The 24,417-nt window shown below is 31.1% G+C and overlaps 1 protein-coding gene across 1 annotated transcript in view; it reads left to right on the forward strand.

Moving 5' to 3' along the window:
• The window catches only part of LOC123692111 (nephrin-like), a 148,263-nt gene extending 136,355 nt beyond the window's left edge, over window positions 1-11,908 (forward strand). The window contains exons 14-17 of the mRNA XM_045636755.1: window positions 1,711-1,839; window positions 3,403-3,495; window positions 9,119-9,243; window positions 10,754-11,908. Of these exons, the coding sequence (XP_045492711.1) occupies window positions 1,711-1,839; window positions 3,403-3,495; window positions 9,119-9,243; window positions 10,754-10,849 (443 nt within the window). The 3' untranslated portion in view covers window positions 10,850-11,908. The remainder of the gene's footprint in view (window positions 1-1,710; window positions 1,840-3,402; window positions 3,496-9,118; window positions 9,244-10,753) is intronic.
• The last annotated feature ends 12,509 nt before the right edge of the window (window positions 11,909-24,417 follow it).

Raw genomic sequence — 24,417 nt, forward strand, 5'->3', positions numbered from 1 at the left:
ATGATGAAGTTTCTACTGTAAATAAAGAGCAATTTCCAGATCAAGATTATGAGGCAAGTAGTAATACATCTCCCCACGTTCTATTGAAGATGAGATACCTAGCACTTCAGCTGACCCTAGCGATTACAAGACCATCGCATACCATTCTTCTTGGGAAAGACAAACACATATTATGGTCATCACAACAGTCAAGGCCACAAAGCAGAAGACCTTCAAAGAACATAGATACATAGCACGTGGACCTGTGTGTGACGCTTTTTTCGAGATATTTTAGATCCTCTTCAATGTTTTTCAGGTATAATTACTGGTGACATTACTGATACTCTTTGGGACTCAATTACATAAATTTTAAACATGCCAGAAATAAATAATGTGAAAGTTATAAATGAGACTGAGCAAAGTAATGCTGCTAATGTGCCTCCATAGCAAACTAAAATAAACATATATGCTATATTATGTCCCTCCGTAAAGCAAAGGTAGACCTAAAAATAGGTGCACTAGGTGCAAAAATCGTTGTGTGGGGAACACAAACTTGATGTGTGTCACAAATGTTTTAGATCCTAAGCTATTATCAAAATTATATTTTTAATTAATTTTCCAGATATTATTTTTGTAAGTAATACTTTATTTCGAGCAATTTAGAGGTATATATTATTTGTACGGAATTTTTCAAAAAAATTAAGAATGTTCATAAAGCGTGTAAACTGTGATCTCATTTTGATGACTGTTTGAATTAAAACTATGTTAAAATAAATATTTTTATATTTTTATATGTAGATTAATACCTTGTCCTTAAAATAAAGACATAACTACAAATATATTTTTTTAATTAAACCCCTAAATCCCCTCCAATAAACAGCGTAGTCGAAACGACGAAGGTTAGTATTAAACGTTGAAAAATAAGGTTAGTGTTCTAGGGTTAAATTCACACCTATTAAGTCACAAGTCCATCTTCCAACAGGACAAAAAAATGAAGCTATATTCGCTCGAATATCTACTGTCCTGACCTAACAATGTACTTTCCGCTAACATTATACGAGCTTATTCCAAAGTCCTTTCTGACGTGTAAAATATTAGTAGGTAATTTTTTGTGCAAAAATATCTTTTGAAAGCCGCTTTGAAGAGGTTGCTTAAAACTTACGGTATCTCTTTAATTTCCGGCTTAAGCGGCATTTTGTAAAACGTGATAAAATGGAATATCAGAAGGTCAATATTAAGTAGCGATAAGCAGGTTTAGAATTTATGGAAAGTGAAAATGAGATCGATATTTTTTATACTGCTGCCATTGTATCTGGATATTGAAATGTGATGATTATAAGGGCGATTTGCTCTTTTCCTAGGAATATATAAACCCAGTTTAGCCTATTTGCCAAATATTTAAAGTGTCTTTTACATTTTTTTTATATATACCTACAGGTTTCCCTAAATTGGATTAATTTAAATTTAGTATTTATTTTAATTAAAATTTTAAGGGGTCCTTAAGCGAACTAACAATTTAGCTACAACATTTTCACATTCATGTTTTACCCAAAATAATTTTTCGTGAATAAAAATCCCTAATTATAGTCATTAGTCAAGGTAACGCAAGCGTCACACTACATTCAAAGGAAACAAATCCACAAAGAAGTCATCATTATAATAGACAACAAACATACACACATTCGTATTCTTAATTGTACGTAGGATGTATCACAGAATAATTTGTTACAGAGGCCCAAGAAGCATGGGAGGTGAATTGGGCCGTGGGCGGCGTGTTGGGCGCCGCGCTCACTGTGGCCATTATCTTGTGCCTAGCGCTCATTGCGACGAGGCTACGGCATAATTCGACCAATTATGAAGGTTTGTGTTTCATTTTTGTACGAATGAAATGTTACTGAGTAATAATGATCAGTCTTCTGCATTGATCGCATTGGTCAGACGGGAATATTAAGCTATCATGTATTTTGTTAGCTCAAAAGTTCTTCTAAATGAAGTAAAGTGAATTAACGTATGTTTGATTGTTTAAATTTAAATTTACGAAGGATTATTTGCGGAATGGTTCGCATACTATAAATTGTATTCAGTATTTTTTGACGTAGTTACAATGAATATTAAATCAAAATATAGTCACGATTCATAATTATAGCATGCATATCTCCATGGAGAAAATTAAAATAAAAGCGTACGATGAATACTCATTTTATAATATTATCATAATACGCGATGAATTAAAAATTCAAAGAGTTCATGATATAAAATAAAAAAAAGACGTGTGGCACTCGGGGACTGCCACGGTAAAGCTATTGCATGCTATGCCTTCAAGCCACACCTCCGCCCGTCGGAGTGGGCAGCGTGAGGTTTTTTCGTTACGGAATTTCTGGATTCGGTCCCCGCGCTCAAGGCCCGCGATAGAAGCTATGCAATAGATTAATAACATATTCAAATAATTAATATTCAGTGGAAACAATAACTTAGTTAAACGTTGCTTTAAATATTGCACACGTAAATATGTTTTGATAACGTGCGGGGTTCGAACTATGCATCACAAATTTGCTCTAAATTCAGTTTGTTCGTTCGTGCTTTGAATATAACTTTTGTGTTCAATATAATATTAATATTATCAATATTATGTTTTGTATTGTTAATGTTAGAAAATACTCTATGAAGTGTTGCAATTATAAGGGTTAATTATTATAATTTCTCTAACATGAAACGTAACTAATATGAAACTTTTCAAAAACAATAGCATAGGGTGAAATTTCGACAAATAACAAACAGTTCAATATATTATAATACCATTAAGTTTCACATAAATTAAATATTTAATTTAAAACCGTTTTTAAAAATAAAAGTGAATATAATAATATCATTATTGTAAATTATCCAACAAAAAAACAAGAACCTTGAAGAATCAATTATACTCTTGCTCTACTTTTAAGAATATTTATTTGTACAGAAACTGTAATGGGAAACAAAATTATTATTGTATAATATGTAATGAGATATTTTAGCATTTTTCTTAAGACTTGAAATTATTCCTGTAAGGTTAAAGTTGTTTTGAATATTGTAATACAACGACTATAGTTTTATATATTTACTGTACTACACTAGGTAAATAATATTATAGTAAAAAATCGATGACTTGACTGCAACAGCAAGAGGGTTATGTTTTTCGTATATAATATTATTATGTATGTGTATTTCTTTGGCACGCCCGAAACATAAGCCGTTTCGGGCGTGCCTATCGTATTTAATCTGGGTACACAAAAAAAAATTGACGCCAAAAGAAATTAATACCAAAATTTGTAGTTGGTTTTTTGTTTCAATTATAATTTACCTTCTTTTGTGATATCTGATAAATGGTTCCAAAAATTTCCCTTCAATATTATAAGTTCTATGTATTAATGATAATGTTTGTTACAGTCACAATGCAGTCATCTAAAAATCAAAAGGCGTCGTTGCAGAAGCGAAGCTCTCCAGACGACTGCAATCCAGATTTAATACCATTGAGTAAGGGTAAGATTGTCTTACAATCATATTTCCGTATCGTAATAGGAATCTGTTATTGGTATTATGTTATAGAAATTATTATTGCTTATTCAAAACTTGTAAGATTGATTTTTAATGTTACTGAAAAAATAAAAGAAGACAACGTAAAATTAATAATGGGGCAGTGACTTCATGTGATATTTCTAAATAGTCAGTAGTTTGAAGCTACATGTTGTACCTTATATTGTAATTAAATTATAATATTTACTTAAAAATAAAATCTCGAATGAACGAACATTTATTCATAACCGGGATCAAAATAAAATTGCCGGGACCGGGAACTATGCGGGTTTTTGTTTCAAAACGCGGGCGAAGCCGCGGGCGGAAAGCTAGTATCTTATATCTTAAATTACATGTCCAGTGTTCGTCTTTCAATCTACAACTCATATTCTATTAATTAAGTTCACTTAATAAAATCAAACACAGTATAAAATATAAAAATAACTGCGTTAAAAACAACCGACTTCAAAAACGGAAAAGTAAGAAATAAAAAAGATTTGATATTATTAATTACTACATAATATTATTTTTATGTGCTATTTACTAAAAAGGTTTGATGTCGGTGCATGGGCTTAATACTAAGTGCTTAGTGTTTGGCACCGACTTCAAACCTATTTAATAAATAGCACATAAAAATAATATGTAGTAATTAATAATATCAAATCTTTTTTATTTCTTACTTTTCCGTTTTTGAAGTCGGTTGTTTTTAACGCAGTTATTTTTATTTAATACTTTTTAGTGTATTTTTCAACACGAATCAAACGAGCCCAAACTCGATAAAGTTGAGTCAATATATTACTGAGTTCCTATGGCCACCTTCCGATTCCATCATCAGATCAGCTCCATGTCATGATAATGTTTCATCGCTATCCAATTTACATTCGTATACAAAATTTCAGCTCAATCGGTTATCGGGAAGTGAATCAAAGTTACTTGCTACATTGAAATTAAGTCATCGAGTACAGACAAAAATGCTCATAAAATAAAAACTACTAGGCCTAGCCGAATAAAATTTTTATGGGACCAATTCGACACCATCCCGCATCGAACAAAAAAAGAATCACGTAAATCGGTTCAGAAACCTCGGAGTAATCGGTGTACATACATAAAAAAAAAAAAAAAAATATACCGGCCGAATTGATAACCTCCTTTTTTTTGAAGTCGGTTAAAAATTCAACGTGCCCTTTGAAGTTGCAATTGACATGCATACTGCATAATACGTTTTGCATCTGCGTAATATACATGCGTCATGTACATTAAATTATTCATAATACAGATGTTCTCCAATACTAGTTTGTGTGAGGTGTGTTTTAGCATGAATAAACAGCTCGGAAATCGTTCACACGTAGAAGATTAACGGTCAGTCGTGGAATTTTAACCCTAGTGCTCGTGTATTATTATGATAGAGGCGAAATAATCGCTTGTATCATAATAATAATAACCTCTTTAGATACAAATGGGATGGCAGTATATTTCTATATACCTTATATTAAAACTTTATGAAAGAAATGTATACAGGTATTCTTGAAATGCTATCTTATAGAGGATTAATGATATTCGTCAAATAATTTCGGTAGATTTTTTACAAAATTTGTTCTACAAAATGGTTAATATATTCGTGTAATATGTAAACAGATTTACCGAAGGGTAGGCAGACGCATGTTAAACCCTCCCAAGGGGTAGATAGGTTTTGTTTAATTCCTTTAAATCGGGATTGAGATTTGTTAAAAATCGGCTTTTGTGCCAAATTCAGACATTCTGCTGCATTATCCTATCCTTCCTACTATAATATTATTATAAATGCGAAACTTTATGAGGATGTATGTCTATGTGTATTGTGTATGTATGTATATTTGTTACTCTTTCACGCAAATACTACATTAATCCAATTATGTGCATACATTATTTTTCTCATCAAAATGAAATAGAAATTCATATCTGCTTTTATAACATCCATGGTCAATGTTCCATATTTCATTATTGATTTTCGCTTTCATTTTGTCATTTTTTCCATTGCGAGTTAATACGGACCTTTCTGAGATGGGATCATGCACAGGGATCATGTCATTAGGGTGAATAGTCTGATATAATAGCCATGTCACTATATCCTTCCTTGGACGCTATTCTGTGAGGATTCATTAGTATTAGTAATCTTTAATTAGCCGGGATTTAGATGGCTTTTGGTATGTTTATAAAAATAGATTTACATTGTAATGGATTTAGAACAAGTTAGTTAGAACTACGTTATATTTAGCCATTATAGTTCGTATATTGTGTACCGTCTTATGACCCATTTCCATATGTTTTTCATAAAATTTGTCCATATGTACAATACTGCCGATATTTGGAGCGAATAAAAATTGTGTAACTGGTCGGTTCTTGCGTGATTTAAATGTACCTTTCTGACGTAATTTACGGCACAACATTATTTGTGAAATCTGGTTCTAATTTGATAACTAATACAAAATTATTTTTTCTAAGCAAACTATACCTGTATATGTGTATAGTAATGGATCTGCAATATCCGAATTATATACTAAATAAATTAAATTAAATTAAATTAAATACTATAGTTATACAAATACAGTATTTGTATAAGGTTGTTTATCTAATATTGGTTAAACTATCTGGTAACAAATTTCTCGCTTTGAAATTAAATTCTCAATCAATCAAAACTTTACTGTTTTCTCATCAACTATATTAACACTAAATTAATACCTACAATTTGGTAAAATAATTGTTTATTTATAATATAATTTTTACATTTACGTATTCTTCGAAGTGAACCTTTTTTTATAGTGGGGAAATCTTCCAAAGATATCCACTGCCCCCGGGGAAGGAGCCGTGGGTTATGTCGGATTCTTACCGACTAAAACCCCACTGTGTTCCGTCGAGCCGCTTTAATGATGGGGCCACGGGTATTGATTAGAATTATTCTTTTCGAAGTGAACCTAAAACTCGCTAGTTTTTCCCATCACAATTTTTCTAACTTCAATAGGTACGTCTTGATTTCTTGTGACAAACAATATCAATGAAATTATTAATATTTTATAGTATTTGAATACCTAAGTAAAATATAATCTTGCAACGATGTAAGTAATCAAATTACAACCATAATTATTGTAAACGTAGTAATACGATTACTTTAATACAAATTTGTTATGACTAACTCGACGAGTGCGTGTTTTTCCAATATAAAAAACACATTTAACACACGTTTTTCTATATAAAGACTAAAGTATAACGTTAATATTGTATTGTAATTATTGTCAAGTCATGTTAGAAAGTCTTATTAGCTGAACAAACAGAGTTAGAACATTTTCTATTTTGAGTTAAGAGGATTAGCGCAACTCGCCTTTTGTTTATTTTTCTCTACTAATTTATATAAGAGAAAGCTTAATCCAGTTATCGGTTGATTACTATTGTGCTAAATGATAGTGACTGCATTTTATGCAATGAAAATAAATTTTGTACCCAATTAGTTGTATTAATAAAGATAAAAGTAGAAATTAAAGACGGTAGACTGAATTGCAAACGCAATTATTTTTAAGTATTATTGTTTGACTTATCGAGTTTAGAACTACAGAATGAATACGCTAATTAATATAATTAATTCATTTAATATAGCTTCGTTTAAACATCTGCAACACGCAAGCACAAAAAATAATACAATGAATTATGTTAATAATAATAATTATGTGTTAGATATGCAGCAGATCACTACATTACATAGTATAAAACAAAGTCGCTTTCTCTGTCCCTATGTCCCTATATCCCTATGTCCCTTTGTATGCTTAAATCTTTAAAACTACGCAACGGATTTTGATGCGGTTTTTTTAATAGATAGAGTAATTCAAGAGGAAGGTTTTAGCATATAGGTTTTAGACAAAGCGAGCGAAGCCGCGGGCGGTAAGCTAGTATACTATAAAGCCGTATTATACAAGTAAATTTTAAATGCAACTTTGCAAAGATACACTAGGGTCAAATCTCTACATAGAAGCCGAGGCCAAACACCATATCGATACTTATATCTCTTTTTCATAGGTTTTCATAGATAACAAACACTGATACGATCCCAACCTTAATTAGTTCTAAATTGAATAGCGACAAGCCAATTTATATAGTCCCGTGAAATGTTTCCGCGAACTTAAACCTTTGTTATTCCATTGTTTAGATTTACCTTTAGTGACGAAAGTTAATAAGTGAAAGATCTTTCGTAATTAAATTTGTTGTTGCGTAAAAGATTTGCGGAATTTACTGGATAATCGGTGGTGTGAAGAAATACATTTTTACTTTTGTTGGTAACTAGACTTTTGCGGTTCAGTGGTGAGCGGTTGAGCGTAGTCCCGGGTACGATTCCTGAAACAAGACAAATAAATATTTTAAACGGTTTTCAAACGAAGTTCTAAAACCTATATTTTTGATTTTAACGAATTAGTAGATTTACACATGAATCATGTTATAATATTCTTAACTTTTAAAATAATAGAGAATAAACATAACTGAAACCATAATTTCAAAGATTGTTTAAACAAAAACTTCTACAACTTCATCACACTTCGAATGTATTATTAGAACATATTCGTAAGATAAATATGACCTTTACTCCCACTGCTAACAATACATTGAATTAATTAACAAAATAAACGTTGTAAAAAGGTTTGAAAGTTCGTTAAAATGTGAACTTCGTTACTGAAGCATTATTCAACACTCCTCTGGGAGGGATCGATCCATGCAGTTACATTGGAGGCGTGTACTGTCATTTTTAACAGAACAAGCTGTGAGATAGAGATGAAATATTATAGGCTGGTATTATATTATGTTCAGAATTAAGGATAAAATATAATTTTGTATAAAATACTAATAAAATATTTGCATATATTATGTTAATTGGTAATTTATTAATTATTTTTATCGGTTTTTTAATAGTTTGTATGGTTTATAATCTCCAAATTTATATGTTACTGACTAAACCCGATTTCAGTAGAAACTAGTTTTGCCTAGATGAACTAACTAGATAAAACTAGTATGTCCTGAAATCGGGCAAAGCTAGTTTGTCCTGTAAATCATAAAACCGTGCCTTTAAACTGTTTAGTCCTAGTGCTATAAAATATGAATTGAAAACTGACAAAGACATACGATTCAAAATGCCTTCAGGCATGTATTACGGGTTATATTAAAGCGGTTAATTAATGCATTCCTTATGATCGCGAGAATGTATTATTCTGTGAAATCAAGTGTGGAAATAAGCATAATATTCATTTAGATAATATTTGATTAATTTTCTTGGTAGTACATTCATTTTGTCTTATTTGTATATTACATCAAAACCTTTAAGCCACCATTTATGTTACAGTATATTTAAAAAATATGCATCTCAATATTATCTTGCAGATATTTCAGAAATTAATAAAGTATCCAAAAAGTTCCATAAAGTTTACCTTGTACTTCTTTAAATTAAAGTCATGACTACATCTAAAAAAATGTCTTCAATAAATAATTTGTCGTAAATACATCCTTTATCCACGTACCATACCGACTCCAAATTCGTTCAAAATCCATTTCATCTCAAACAGCATTTCTCTTGCAGACGCGGACTGTCCGAAACCGCCGGAATACTCAGCGGTTGTGAAGCCAGAAGTAAAAAATTCCTCAAGCGCTGTAAGTTTGCGAACTCAGTCGCCGGGCACGCCCCCGTCGAACACTGAGTTACAGGTCTGTAAGTACTTGTGTGTTGAGTATATTTTCTAGGAAATTAGACGAACTACGCTCCTTGAGATCTTTAGAGAGAGTTGTTAGTCTTGTCTAAGTGTTGTGTTGTTTAATGTTTAATTGAGAAGATGTAATCAAATGTATGTTAAATATTGGGCAAATTAATTCGATAATAAACGCAATAATTAAATGTTTTATCCAATCTGTAGATACAAATTAATTGAATCACAAAAATGTGACGCTTTATTAAATTTTAATGAAATTCTCAGTTCTCAGTATCGACTCGCAAAATTTACGACTTATTATATAAAATCGAATGAAAAATCTTTTCCGCAAAATTGATCTGCATTACGTTGATTACTATCTGATGCTTTCAGCTGCAATAATGAGATTTCTTAATTTGGATCGTGGTCATTATTTATTTTAAATGCGGATATTCTGGCTTAATGAACTCGAGAAGCTAGCATTTAAATTGCAAATTGTTATAGTGAATACGCATCGAAATATCGTTCCCAGTATACAGACATGAATGATTTGTATAATGATCGACTGCACTTTTACAAATATTAAAATGTTTCAATATAAAACGTTCCGAAAATTGTATCGCCTCTCCTTTGAATTCGTTTCGATTAAAAAATAATTTGTGGGTTGATATGTTCGTGTTCGATTAATTTCCATATTAATTACGCTAAAATTAAAAATGATTATTTAAGGAGCTGTTTGATTAGGTAGAGGTTGGCGTTTCACAACTTTGTGAGGCGAAACAACTGTTAATCAAGGTTCCAATTAAAATTGTAGCTGTACGCTTACATTGTGGGGACGTTTGAAAAATTTACCCAATATAGATGTGTACAAAGAGTTATTTGGTAAATGATTGATTTATGCCAATTTCGCGCTTTATAAGCACCGTTGGCAATTTCACACATGGCAGTTTGTAATGAACTTCGGGCATTGTTAATCACAAAGGTTTATTTAGAACACAATTGAAATTGTAATCTCAATATTATGTTAAGGTCTTGAAGCCTCGTGCCAAATAGATTTGGCCTTTCCCGTTTTGCGTTAGACCGATGCTATGTCGGTTTAAACAATTATGTATCTTTGTAGAATTTATCTGTTTATAGAAGGCGCCTATACAAACATAGTAAGACGAAACAATTAGGAAGTTGTGAAAGCGGTGTAAATTAGTACTTTAGACCAATGTCACGAGGATTATTACTGTTATAGATACAAGTTGATATAATATATTTTAGGTTAACAGTTATTGGGAAATAAAGTACCTATGTACGGTCTATTGGAATTTTATTGAAATTTTGTTGTGGTAGTTTCATAGCGATTGACATCAGAAATTTTATACCTAAACGCTTATCATAAACCCGCTTGTAAAACTTCGGAGGACAGAATTTATTAATTAGGTATTGAATTACGGAATAAAATAATATTACTTACCTATAATATGATAATTTAGCCTTATTAATAGTTAAATTAAAAATGACAATTATTATATTTCTTCCAGAACGAAAGAGCCAGTAATGGAGCGCTAAGGTCACACAGAGAGGTGGTGACCACACGGACGCCGCTCCTCGCGGCACACCAAGAAAGCTGTGTGTAACCATATCGCACGTCGGATATCTGGGACATTTCGTGATTATGTACATACAGTAAATACATGATTCCATGTAATATATAATGTAATGGTACTCCGTGCCTATAATGTGTTCTATGTTGATCATTATTTTTAATACATACAGTTTGGTTGATAAGTTTCTGACTGAAAACGCGTGATATTTGATGGGTTTCATAATTTTAGTCAATGCTCGTTTACATTCACAAATGCATTTGAATTTGATGTGGGATTTAACGTTTTTAATAGCACATGCTAGTTATTATTGCTTATGTGATTGGTTTATTTATTTTTAGTCAAATAAAAAGAGTTCTCACAAATTAAGAGTTTGTTTTGAAGACAATAATTAACAATCAAGCTCAAACGGTATCGAGTTATTGAAATCAAATCCGACGGCTTCGAGTTTTTAAAATAGATAATCTAATAAGTATCTAAAATAAGTCCTAACTTTTGTATAATTAAGTGATGTGTAAATAATGAAAATATATTTATAGCGGCTTCAAGCCGTTTCTTAACTAATTAGTATATTAATATTGTTTATGTATTAGTTACTTTTTGTTTATCGTTTCAATGCTGTGCCTATTTCTTAATGACCAAGAGAAAATTACTTCGCAGAATTGTGATGCTATCTCATGTTATTTAAAACAAAGGAAAGGGACGGATAGAACATTACTCCTGCAAAGATAATTGGAGATTAAGAAATAGGCTCATAAGTGCCACTAAATAAATGAATTGTATGTATTGTTGTACTTTATGTGTTAAATAATATTATGAATTTGTTTCCAAAGCGTTTTACCAAAGATGGATTTTTAATTGGTTAGGATTATACTTGTAGTGAAATTATTTGAGGACTGATATTATATTTTTCCTTAGTAGTAAAATTATAAAAAAATTGTAAGCAAATTTGGTACCTTTATTAATTTAAAATTTAAGATAGATACATTTGATTTCACTAAAGTGCTCAAAATAATAAATGTATATTAAAAATAGAAAAAGATATGATTTAAAAACGATATTGTTTAATTGTACCGAAATTTTAAATACCTAAATAGGAAATTATTGTAAATTTATTGTTACTTTACAATTTTAATTTATGTTTTAGTATATATTACTCAAACTACTATATTAAAAGAATTTATTATAAAGAGCACTGTTCCATTGTAAAAATTAACTTTAAAATGTAATGAAACGGACAGCGATTTTTATTACATGTGATTTAATAAAGCAACTAAACAAGATAAATGGTTTTTTTTTTACATTTTGACATTCCACTATAGAATTTTTTCAATTGCATACTAGGAATGAGACAAAAATTCCTCAAGTGAGGATTTTGATAATTTCCACCCCTGGAGATCAAAAGTGAAGTTCCGTGTCCCCAAGTGGGGTAAGGGGCACATGCATTATCCACACATCTGTTCCACTGATCGATTTTCTCTTGGGACAAGTATCAGCGTTTTGTGTCCGACCGAGAATTTTTTTTCTTCGCCTCCACCGGGAATCGAACCCACTCGGTACTACGTTCACGCCACTGCACAAAGGAGGCGCTCATGTCTTAAGGAGACAAAATAGTTGAGGATAAAAGTTTGTCTGAAATAGATATTTTGATGGAGGCATCCACTAAGAAATAATTTTAATCAATTTTACCCCGGCTAAAATAAAAAAAATACCTAATTTATAATATCACTTCATAACGCGAGCTAAGCCGCGGGCAAAATTGCATATGCATAAATTGAAATATATCCTTACTAATCCCTATTTTCTTATTAATTCGAATCCAGGACCTCAGTTCTATTCTCACCACGGCTGTACCGAGGAAGTAGTGAGTATAGGCCTACTGCTTAGTGTTTCTTGGTATTAACGCCAAAGCCTGAACCGAATTGAATAAAATTTTGTAAAGGATAGTTTGAGACGGAGAAAGAATATCTCGGAAATCCCACGAGTACCTTTATTCCTGTAACTACACGATGCCGCGGGCTTGCTTTTAAAAGAAAATGTTATTTTTATAGACACGTTTAACCTTTTATACACAAAACATTTTAAATGTAAAATCACCAAATACATAATATGCAGATATTTTTCCTGAAAATACTCTGTAAATTGTTCAATATGAAAATACAAATAGGTAAATTACTTTTGGCTTCTATGAAAAACTCAAACTCAAACTCAAACATTCATTTATTCAATTAGACTACTATTTAGTAGCACTTTCGAATCGTCATTACATAAGTATTTTTAACATTTACCACCGATTCGGAAAGCAGTTAAAGTTAAGCAATTATAAATATCCCATGAAGCCATTCATGTTTTTACAGCGTCAGTAAATTCATATTACAATATTAACAAGAATCAATGTTTAATTTCACGTTAAAGTCTTAGAACTGATAACAATACTACGCTTTTATAAAATAAAAATTTTCAATAGAGAGTAAAAGCTAAAATCTCCGATATAATAAGCTTTTAATAAAATATTGATAGGAGATTGCTATTGTTATATTATCTAACAGAATATCTTATTTTTTATGATTAAAGATAAAAGGAAATCATGAACTATTTTTACTCTCAAATCCCTACCCTATTCCTTCATTTTCTTATAGGTTTAATGTAATATATTTTTTTATATAATAACGTGCGTCTTTGAGGTTTATTTCGTACTGATATCTTTTCTTCTGCTCTTAGATTTAAAAATGTATGTAATAACATCAAAGTTATCCAATGATACAATATACTCTTTAAAAATGTTGGAATATATAACTAAAACTACGTATATATTATAAACTAACTAGCTGTGCCCGCGGTTTCACCCGCATTGCCCCGCTGCTATTGGTCTTAGGGTTATCATATTATATAGCCTATAACCTACCTCGATAAATGGACACCGAAATAATTTTTCAAATCGGACCAGTAGTTCCTGAGATTAACGCGTTCAAACAAAATCTTCAGCTTTATAATATTAGTATAGAATTGAGAAACGAAGTACAAGACGAAATAATTTCCATGAAACCGTATCGCTAACAAAAATAACTTGAAGCATCAAAGCCAATGTTTTCTATAGAAAAGACAAAAATATTGATACACGTATACCAACAATAGTGATTTTGTTAACGACATGCAAATACAAATTTTATTTGAACGCAGCTGACCTTTCTTTGTTATATTTTCTGCAAATAAAATTCTTCCTACGTTCTTACTTCTTAAGAGGAATATTTTTGTAATGATTATTTATTATATTACTAGTTGTGCCCTGTGGTTCTACCCGCAATAGTAGAATTTGGTACAGAATAGGTAAAATACATAGGTACATATTATTTACTGTAATATGGTAAATCGTCACATAATCCATATAATTTACTAGCTGTGCTCCGCTCCTGTTGGTCTTATCGTGATGATACATAGCCTAATAGCCTTCCTCGATAAATGGGATATCTTTTGGGAATGGAATAGTTTTTTTCTAACAAATAATCTCTTCAGTTTTATAATATTAGACAGATGCTCTTTAATAACTCAGAAATAATTTAAATTAGCTGTTTAAAAAGATAGAGTACTAAATACAAATAAATTATGATAGTATATGTACCGTCAGCATAAACACGATTTAGATTTTTCCTTTAGAATATTCAACGGATCCAGAGCACTTGAGCACGTCTCCAAACTTTTACAACACATTAATAATTAACTATTTTCCGTAGAATTTCACGTGAAAGTGCATCGTGTGCATTAAACTCCAAGAAACTGTACGCAAAGGATTTATAGAACAAACTGGAAAGCGGAAGAAAGCTGAATTATCTCAAGGCCGTAGGGTATAGCTTACTTTTAATGCGTTTTATGCGAGATTAAAAAAAAACTTCGTAATAGTTACTTCGTACTAAGGCGCTCATTTTTTGATAAAACAGTTTTGTAGAAATAAATTATATTATAGGCATTAAGTTAGTTTTTGATACATACAAATCAAAATTGATAAAAATATTATCTAATAGGTATGATATAAATTGATTTAATAATGAAGAAAAAAATAATTCTTATTTATTTTTTAAACGCTCTTTTCTTCAAAATTAGAAAGAACAAACATGTGTTATAATAAGCTAAGATGTCTCTTTTTATTTCGCCTCCTATTTACTACAATTGATTTTTAAATTTGTTACTGTTATATTAAGTAGTTCAGATGTAACTCTGATACATATTTTACACTATTGATTTCAGTAAATATTCAAAAGCTTCTAAAATCCTTTCAAACAGTAAGTAATATGTGAAACTTAGTACCTACATCTGATACATGTTTCCCAGAGCTCTTAACCGTAAAGATGAAGATCTTGAGTCTATTAACATCAAAGTAGCAAGTCACTTTTCACTCATTTATACAAACTTGTTTTCGTAGGATACTCTTTAGCGACTATTATATCCGTCTTTATGAAATCCTTTTATAAAAGACTCCGTTTAAGTTTGCTTGAAAATAACATGTTTTTTCTTTAAACAAAGCCCAGTCTAATATTAGGCCAACCTGCTACTAAGATTATAATATTATTTAGGATAAAAATTGTTATAAATAGTACTTTACATAATACATTCCTTAATCCGAAACGTAAATAATTTAGAATTTGGTACAGAATTGGTAAAATTAAAAATACATAGGTACATATTATTTACTGCAATATTAATCGTCACATAACCCATATAATTTACTAGTTGTGCCCCGCTGTTTCACCAGCGTTGCTCCGTTCCTGTTGGTCTTAGGATGATGATAATAATATTATTTAGCCCATTTATATAGCCCATTTATTGAGGGTTATAGACTATATATTATATAGTCTATAACCCTCGATAAATGGGCTATCTAACACCAAAGAATTTAACAAATCAGACCAGTAGATCCTGAGATTAGCGCGTTCAAACAAACAAACTCTTCAGCTTTATAATATTAGTAGAGATTTGTTCCGAAAATAATAACAACTCGATATAAACGTAATATTATATATAAACGTTTTAACGTTGGTATTTTATGTTACTAATGAAAAATTTCGAAATCATACAACAATCATAAAGAACATGACGTGATAATGAAAAATTTCACTATTACATGTTCTTTATATTTATTTTCAATCCATCATTTCGTAATTAAAAAATGAATTTAAATATACGTGGTAGAGCTCTTATTACGGCTTGCCGAATCTAAAAATAAACAAAAATGCGCATCAAAATTTTATAAACTCGTAATTATAAAACACACGTACCGTACATTTCCAAATGAAGTACGCTAGCATAAAATTACTCGACGTAATTAATCAGGGGCGTAATTAATAAAATTAATAAATCATTGAATTTTTCGATTCACCGATGGCATCACGTCGATTGCAGAATGAAAATCAGTCTGCATTAATTTAATTATTGATATGTCGAAAAAACCATTCGTCATGGGGTTGAGGACCGTGGATTTAGAAGACTCTGGTAACTGTGCTCTGGTTTAAGCCTTTTATAAATTTGAATATTTTTTTTTCTGATGACGTCACATTTTTTTTCTAGTCAGCCAGGATTTTTTGAAAACTAACCAAGGAGCTTTCCTCCTTGGTTAGTTTTTAGCATGAAGATTTAAGTACGTGCCGTTTCCAGGTTTTGTATCTACGGTATTTTATATCTGGTAGTTTTTGGCCCTCCGGGGCCGTATTCGGGGTACAAATTATGATGACAACCAACTATCGACTTCCATATTTTATTGCAATATGATATACACTTACACGCGCATATAATTCGTTTTTGATGTTGCTCTCCCAAAATGTTTTATTGCTCTGTACATTCTGAGGAAATTTCTTTAGTGCTATATTATTGACTTTTATGTGAAATATTGACAATGAAATAATAATAGGAATGCTAGTAAAACAAAAATTAGCCTAAGCCTATAAATATAATACAGGTTGTCCCACTGTTGGTATACTAAGCTCTGAATACGTAAAAAATACTTATAAAATTCCATACGCATCTTTTTTTCAAATAGATGAACTCTTAAAACTCTATGTGTACACCCATAACAAGCAATTCGTTCAACTTTGCCACCAGCACGTGAGCTATCGTTTAAGATTATGATTTCATAGACAAAATGCTCATATTAGAGAAGCGGTATATGCCGGCTGCACGAAGCTAGAGAACAAAACATGAATTTTCAAGAAAAAAGTAGCAAAAAATGTTTGACGTAATTTTGTTGTTCAAGTATTTTTTACGTGATCAGTGTATGCAAAACTACAAGTTCCTTCGCGCTTAGTATACTAATAGTGGGACACTCTTTAAAGATAATTTATTTTATTTATTTTTTCAAGTTGAACTAATCATATAAATATATTTGCCATTGAAATTGAAGAAGAAAAATTGAGTTATTCAAGAATTTCTGAGGTACAGCTTGATTGAATTGAGAAATGAAAAAAAGCTCTTATATAATTATATTAGGTGATCATTTTTATTACGTATGATGAGAAATCGATCATTATGTAAGTTTGAATGACACAATTATAAGAATATACGTAATCATTGCACTAATAAAGTTTTTTATCAAAGAAATATCCATTGGAAGAATCCGCCACAAAGTCCGAACAGGTGGACGAGTTTCTATATATTCAATAGCTGTGTGCAGATGATAATGGAGTTTTGCATCTGAAAATAATAATAATAAGTTAAAGTATGTATAAGTAAATAAAAAAAAGTAAATAATAATCTCTACTAATATTATAAATGTGAAAGTAAACATGTATGTTCTGTCTGTCTATTATGTCTCTTCTTCACGGCTAAACCATTGAACCGATTTTGATGAAATTTGACACAAATAGATTTTGAGACCTGACATACTCTAGGACTTATAGTTTTCATCGCGCCAATCTCATGGGAACGGGAGCTATTTTGGTTCTCCTTTGACTACACGGGTGCAGCCGCAGGGAGCAGCTTGTATTATAAAAATAACTATCAGTGTTTCTAGAAAAATCTACAATCAAGTGTCCACGTGTTTTATATCATAGTAGTTGATTGAATTGATATTTTTACGTCGAGATTGAAGCTATTTATGACAAAAGTTTTTATTTCAGTACAAACAATGTAATAGATGATATAATTGTTTCCTGTACAAGAATAAATAAGAGGCAGTCTATATTTAGATTCGTCGTTTCTTAACAGTTTTTTATGCTATTGCGAATGTTTATTCAGTTTATAGTGATTTCATAGAAAACAAGTTTTTTTTCTTTAACAACTAGAATCTATACAAAATATGTATAATGTATATGTACTGAATTTATATGAGACTAGCTGCGCTTGGCGGTTTCACCTGCGTGTCTCCACTCCCGCTGGTCTTAGCGTGATGATAATATATAGCCTATAGCCTTCCTCGATGAATGGGCTATCTAACACTGAAATAATTTTTCAAATCGGACCAGTAGTTCCTGAGATTAGTGCGTTCAAACAAACAAACAAACTCTTTAGCTTTATAATACAAGATATGATATATGAATGTTTGCCTTTCTTTCATGTTGCAACGGAGAGATTTTGTGGGATGACTTCTGTCTGGTAATACGTTAATAGTTACAAGGCTAGTAAAATAGGTAGGTTATGTTCTTTCAAATAAAAAAAAAAATTGGTTGCCTGTAAAGTCGGTATACGGGCGAAAGTTTTACGTGACAACGACTTTTTATGTCTGTCTCTCTCGCTCTTAGGCGGGCTAACCATGCCCGCGTGCCTCTTTCGGTGACTCATCGTAACGTTACCGAGCGTTACAATTTTTCATAAGTGACTCCCAGCCGCAACCTAATTTAAGACGTTGTCACGTCAAAAAATAGATTTTATTTTGAACTTACCGTCACAAGCAATTAATTCATTTCCCAAAATAGCTTTTATTTTGTCGTATTCGTTCAACACTAGCTCTTGAAACAGAGGTGTTGCTGTTGCAAAATATAACCCAAAAGTGCTTTGGAAGCCAAAGTATAAGCTTTGAACAGTGAAGCCCTTAAAATTTAAATTACAATGAATTACTTTCTGTAGGTACTTTTTTAACAAAATTTAGAGGCTAATTTACTAAAAAATATACACGTAAAAGGTAAATGCTTCACTAACTAGTCATCTTCAGACCAATAGAGATGTATATTTTTTATATTTTTAGTTGTCAAAAGTAGACTGGTATATAAATTATGATCGTTATAATATTATGTGCGTGCCATTGTGACGTCCCTTCTTCTTCCATTGGGTGGGGCCATAAACCAGGAAGAAGAAAAAGATGAAGACATAATATAAGCCATTATTAAAAACAATATATAGTATGTAAACTCACCTCTTCGATGATGTAGGAAATACTAAGTTGGTTATAATAAACAGTCTTAACGAAATAAAATACAATGTCTATTGTCATCTGAAAATAAATATTTACCTTACCATACAAAAAGTTAAACAGCTTTGTAAAAAGCTTTAGTAATGGTGAAGCAACGAAAATGTCAATTTTAATTCAATTCTGCTGTAAGCAGTTGTGATGGACATAATAGTAAGATAAATAAACTATAATATTATAGAGCTGCAGAGTTAGCTTGTTTGTTAGAACGCGCTAATATCAGGAACTACTGGTCCGTTTAGGTAAATTATTTCGGTGCTAGATAGCACATTTATTGAGGAAGGCTATATAGGCCATATAAATATCATCAAGCTACGACCAATAGCAGCGAAGCAATGCGGTCAAAACCGCGGGGCACAGCTAGTAACTGATACTGATTATCTAATACAAGAAGATTCAAATTAACCAGTTGGTAAAGCGTAATAATATTAGTATATTATTGCTAGTGTTTAATATTATAAGATACTTAATTAAAACTGCCTAACAAAATTATAAATGACATTAATCAAGAGTTCATAAGCTTATCAAATTGTTAAGGTTTTGATTCGAGTGAAAAGGTCACATTTGTAATTAATGCGTAGGTGGAGTTTACAATTTTGAATTACATATTGTTGTATTGTGACATTGATTACATTAATTATTGTTAGAACGTTTATTTGATTAGATTACTGTAATTATTATCATGAAATACTTAGATTGAGGATGAATGTATCTGTATTTATGTGCTATGTTTGTTACTGAACTGATTACAATGAAATTTAGCACACATATAGAGGGTAACTTGGATTAACAAATATGATAGGTTTTATCCCGGAAATCCCACGGGAACGGGAACTATGCGGGTTTTTCTTTGAAGACGCGAGCGAAACCGCGGGCGGAGATCTAGTAATTATTATCTGTCTTTGGGATTATTATCTACACAAATTTATATCATTAAATATGTAGTTTACTATTAAAAATACTGTGAAGTAACTCTTTTTTAATATTTTGTCTACTGTAGTCAGATTTTTTGCAGATACGTCACATCCTTATAGAAGAATAGTGGTTGCATAATGCCTGCCTACACTACCTAATTTAAATGTATTGTAATAAACTGATTGCATTGATTTTGATAACTCATATAATTCACAATTGATTTAGATTCTACCTAATGTATATCACAAATAGTTATTTTATTAATAGTGGAATATTCAGCTAATACTTGCAAACTTGTAATAAATAGATTACAGTAAGTATGGAGGTGGTAAAGTTACTCACGTAATTTCGCCTACGAGTATATTCAATGTTTGTATGACATTAGATTCTAGCGCTACGTGAGTAAAATTATTTCGTATAGATTTCTTAATAAATAAGTTTCTTATGGTATTATTCTTAAAAAATCAATACGCGTTTAAAATACTTCTGTACCTACTAGTAATATAAAAATGAAGAGTTTGTTTGTTAGAACGTGCTAATCTCAGGAATAACTAGACCAATTTCAATAATTCTTTTACCAGATCGCTAGTGAACGATAAAACTGATAACACAACATTACTAAATATACACAATAGCTAAGCTAATATGATTCCGTATTTAGATGGATCATAAAAATAAAAATAAACTTTTGTATATGCCATTCTGTTTCCAACGTTTTTGCTTACGGATTATCGGATAATACCTCATTAAAATATCCCACATTAATAGTCAACATTCAACGGCCCGTATGAACACGAAAATTAGAAGAAAATTGCGTTTTACATCAGTAAAAAAGCGTGTCACATGTCGTCGAACTTTCGATTCTTTGACACGTCGGTTTCGAGCGGTGAACGTGGTGACGTTATTAAAGGTGCAGATAAATTGAAAAATTAGTTTATTTACTGCACGCTCTTGTGATTTAAAATTCCCAACATATCGATTTAAAGTCCGACGTCCTTACCACTGAATCCAAACGCTCGCCTGGTCTCGAACCCCCAGCTTATCAATTTTAAATCATCACCACTGAGCCATCGCGTCGAATCTCTAATACTCACAGTAATCGAACAAGAAAATAATAAACAAGTAATTAAATGTACAATTACAACAAGGTACACGTAAACTGTTGCATTGCGTAACTAAATACAATGTATATAATTCGATTATGTAGATTAATCACTGAACTAGTATCGGTTAATCCTATAGTAATGTAATCAATGAGACTTACTTGGTTTCTTGTTAATGAATGGTTACTATTTTTATTATATCGCTAATTATACCATATAAGAGCTTAAGATTAGTTATAACGTGTATCTGCTATATGCCGATTTACTTATTAGATCGAGAGGTTCTAAACCCAGATATCGGGATGGGAATAAAAATTCATAGCGCATTTTTTAAATAGGTAAAAATATATGCAGTACGTAGACTATCTACTAATAATATAAAACTTAACAACGTCATTATAGTTAAATTATACTTACAGTCACCTTCACCATAATATTTGCTTGCTTATAAATATCCAATAACAGTTTGTATGCGAACAAAAACTTTTTAATAGCATAGCATTTGTCATCCAAATTCTTAGTATTGCAGTGTTTTTGTAGCTTCCTTCTAATGAATCTCATGCGAGTCCAGCACATCTCTATGATAATTGTTCTCGGAACTCCACTTATATAATTGGACGTTTTCAACAAACCTTCACAAATATAGCTTAAGGGTATCCCGGATTTTAAATTCATAACTCCATCATATACATGCTTAAATATGATTAGGATGAAAATTGATATGACCGTCGCGTATGGGTCAAAATGATCCCTTTTATAACCGATAAATTTATCAACAGTTATGATACTGTTGTTGAATTGAAGAAAATGTTTTTGCCTCATAAACAAAGAAATGATAATTTGACCGCAATATTTCACGGGAAGCAGCATTCTAATAAATCCAATTTCCTTGTAAGTTTTATCTGCCAAAAAAGCATATACTGTTGCAATTGAGAATACAATACAGTACATACTTTGAAGTACATTGGTGGTTTTAGTTGATGAATTTGTCTGATAGCAGTATCCAAACAGTAATCGATATTTTAAAAAGTTTTCAAGAGAAATTATGTACTGGAGCCATTTAATTATAGACATTGTTCCAATTGATGCTTTTAAGTCGGAATAACGTTTTTATCAAAACAAAGGCAGTAGATACATTAAATTCATTAGTTTTATTACCGATTCGAACGTGAGATATGAAAGTAATCAGTATACACTATTCATTGTTTAATGGTCGGAATTACTTTGTGTAAGTAAAAAATGAGTTAATGATTATTCAATCATGTAAATTGCTTCTATGATGTTTTAATTTATTGTATATAATTTGACATGTTTATTTACCAACGTATGTATTTAGTGTTTCGTATTTTAATAGCACATCATAAATATTAAATATTATACACACACACACACACACACACACACACACACACACAGACACACACACACATACATGCGCTCACACACATTAAGTAACTAAGTTTGTATTGTAGTTATTTTTATGTTTTTTATTAATATTATTGTAGGTATACCTTTCTAGTTTATGGTCTATTCTTAAGAATAATATGTTGTAATCCTTATTGGCAATTTGTTCAATTAATCAACAAAATAGTAAAATCTTATAAAATGTAAAGCTGTTGGATTACCTACCAAAATAAATAAATAAATATATTAACGATTGTAAAACGTTAGCGAGTCTGCTCGCTCAATGGGGACTCGCCTATTAAAAAAATTCTAAATCTGGATTCATACAGAATCTGAAGCACAAACTACATTCAAGTGTATTTCTATTAGAATGCTATACTTTAAACTAAATTCAAGCTTAACAGTGCTAAAATTAAAATCGATTATTGTCCACCAAATGTATAAAGGAAGACCAGAGCCCTAAACGTGCATGCAACATATTTGTATGGTCAATACAAATGTGAATACATTTTGATGGATCGTCGGGAATCCCTGGGAATTGATAGAGGAACGCCTAGTCAATGGTTAGGAGATAAATAGCCGGTTTGATCCGGGCGCTGAATGCTTAACAAATGGGAAAGTGACGTCACACAAATGTTTTGTGCGTCGAACCTGCGTCACTCCACAATGCCTTTGATTATCACACGTTATTTATGAAGGAAATTTTTTACATCCCGATAATAGAAACGGGCTGGAGTATGTGGTGTTGTGTGTAAGTATTTTGTCGTAATTCGTTTTGAGGGCGTACTATGGTAAAATAAAATACACTACGGCACAACTAACATATTCTTGAATTTTATATACCTAGGTAAAAACAACTATAACATATTACACTCGGTATAATATTATGGTCTCAAGCTGTTTTGATGATTTTGCCAGGACTGCTTCTATGGTAAAATATACAACTACAGTACAACTAACTTATTCCTGAACTTCACATAACACAACTATAACATTATGTATACTAGTAAAGGTATAATGCTGGTTGGTTGGTTTTGACTTTAAATTTTTAGCAAGGGATGAAATAATAAATGTTTTTATGAAATAATTCTATAACTTCTTTATTTATACTACTTCATCGACCACTTTTAGCTAGTTAACGTGTCTTCGTAATACACATTATGTATTGAATTCAATCAGAACAACTCCCAAGAGAATTTGATACTAAGTTTTTGAGAGAATTATTTATCTATATCTTGACCAAATAATGCTATTGTATACTGTCCATAGTTTCACACGTAACCGCTAGAGGCCCTTTATCAAAGTGTCATACAAATATTAAACGTAGCTAGCGAGTTAAGATAAATCTTGGTTGACGCTTCGCTACATTCCTATTGTTCAGTTATACTATTTTTTTCCTTTTGAATACATAGGTAACTAAGTAATAAGATATATGATATTACGTCAATATTATAAGTCCTACTTACTACTAATATTAAAAATAGGTACGAAAGTTTGTGAGCTTGGATGTATGTGAATGTGTACTACTGAACCGATTACAATGAAATTTAGGGCACATACAGAGGGTAACTTGGATTAACTACCATGAACTAGGATAGGTTGAATCCCGGAAATCGCAGGCAAAACTGGGGTTGGAAAACTAGTATGTCATGACCCAATATTATAATCTTATGAATTATAATCACCCTATTAAAACAATCAATAGGCTAATTATGGTTTTAGTAAAATTCCTGACAGATATTTCCATCAAATAAACCGTCCATAGATCAACTCAAACAGTTTGAAAGTGC

This window comes from Colias croceus, chromosome 5 (genome assembly GCF_905220415.1).
Source record: "Colias croceus chromosome 5, ilColCroc2.1".
NCBI classification, from domain to species: domain Eukaryota; kingdom Metazoa; phylum Arthropoda; class Insecta; order Lepidoptera; family Pieridae; genus Colias; species Colias croceus.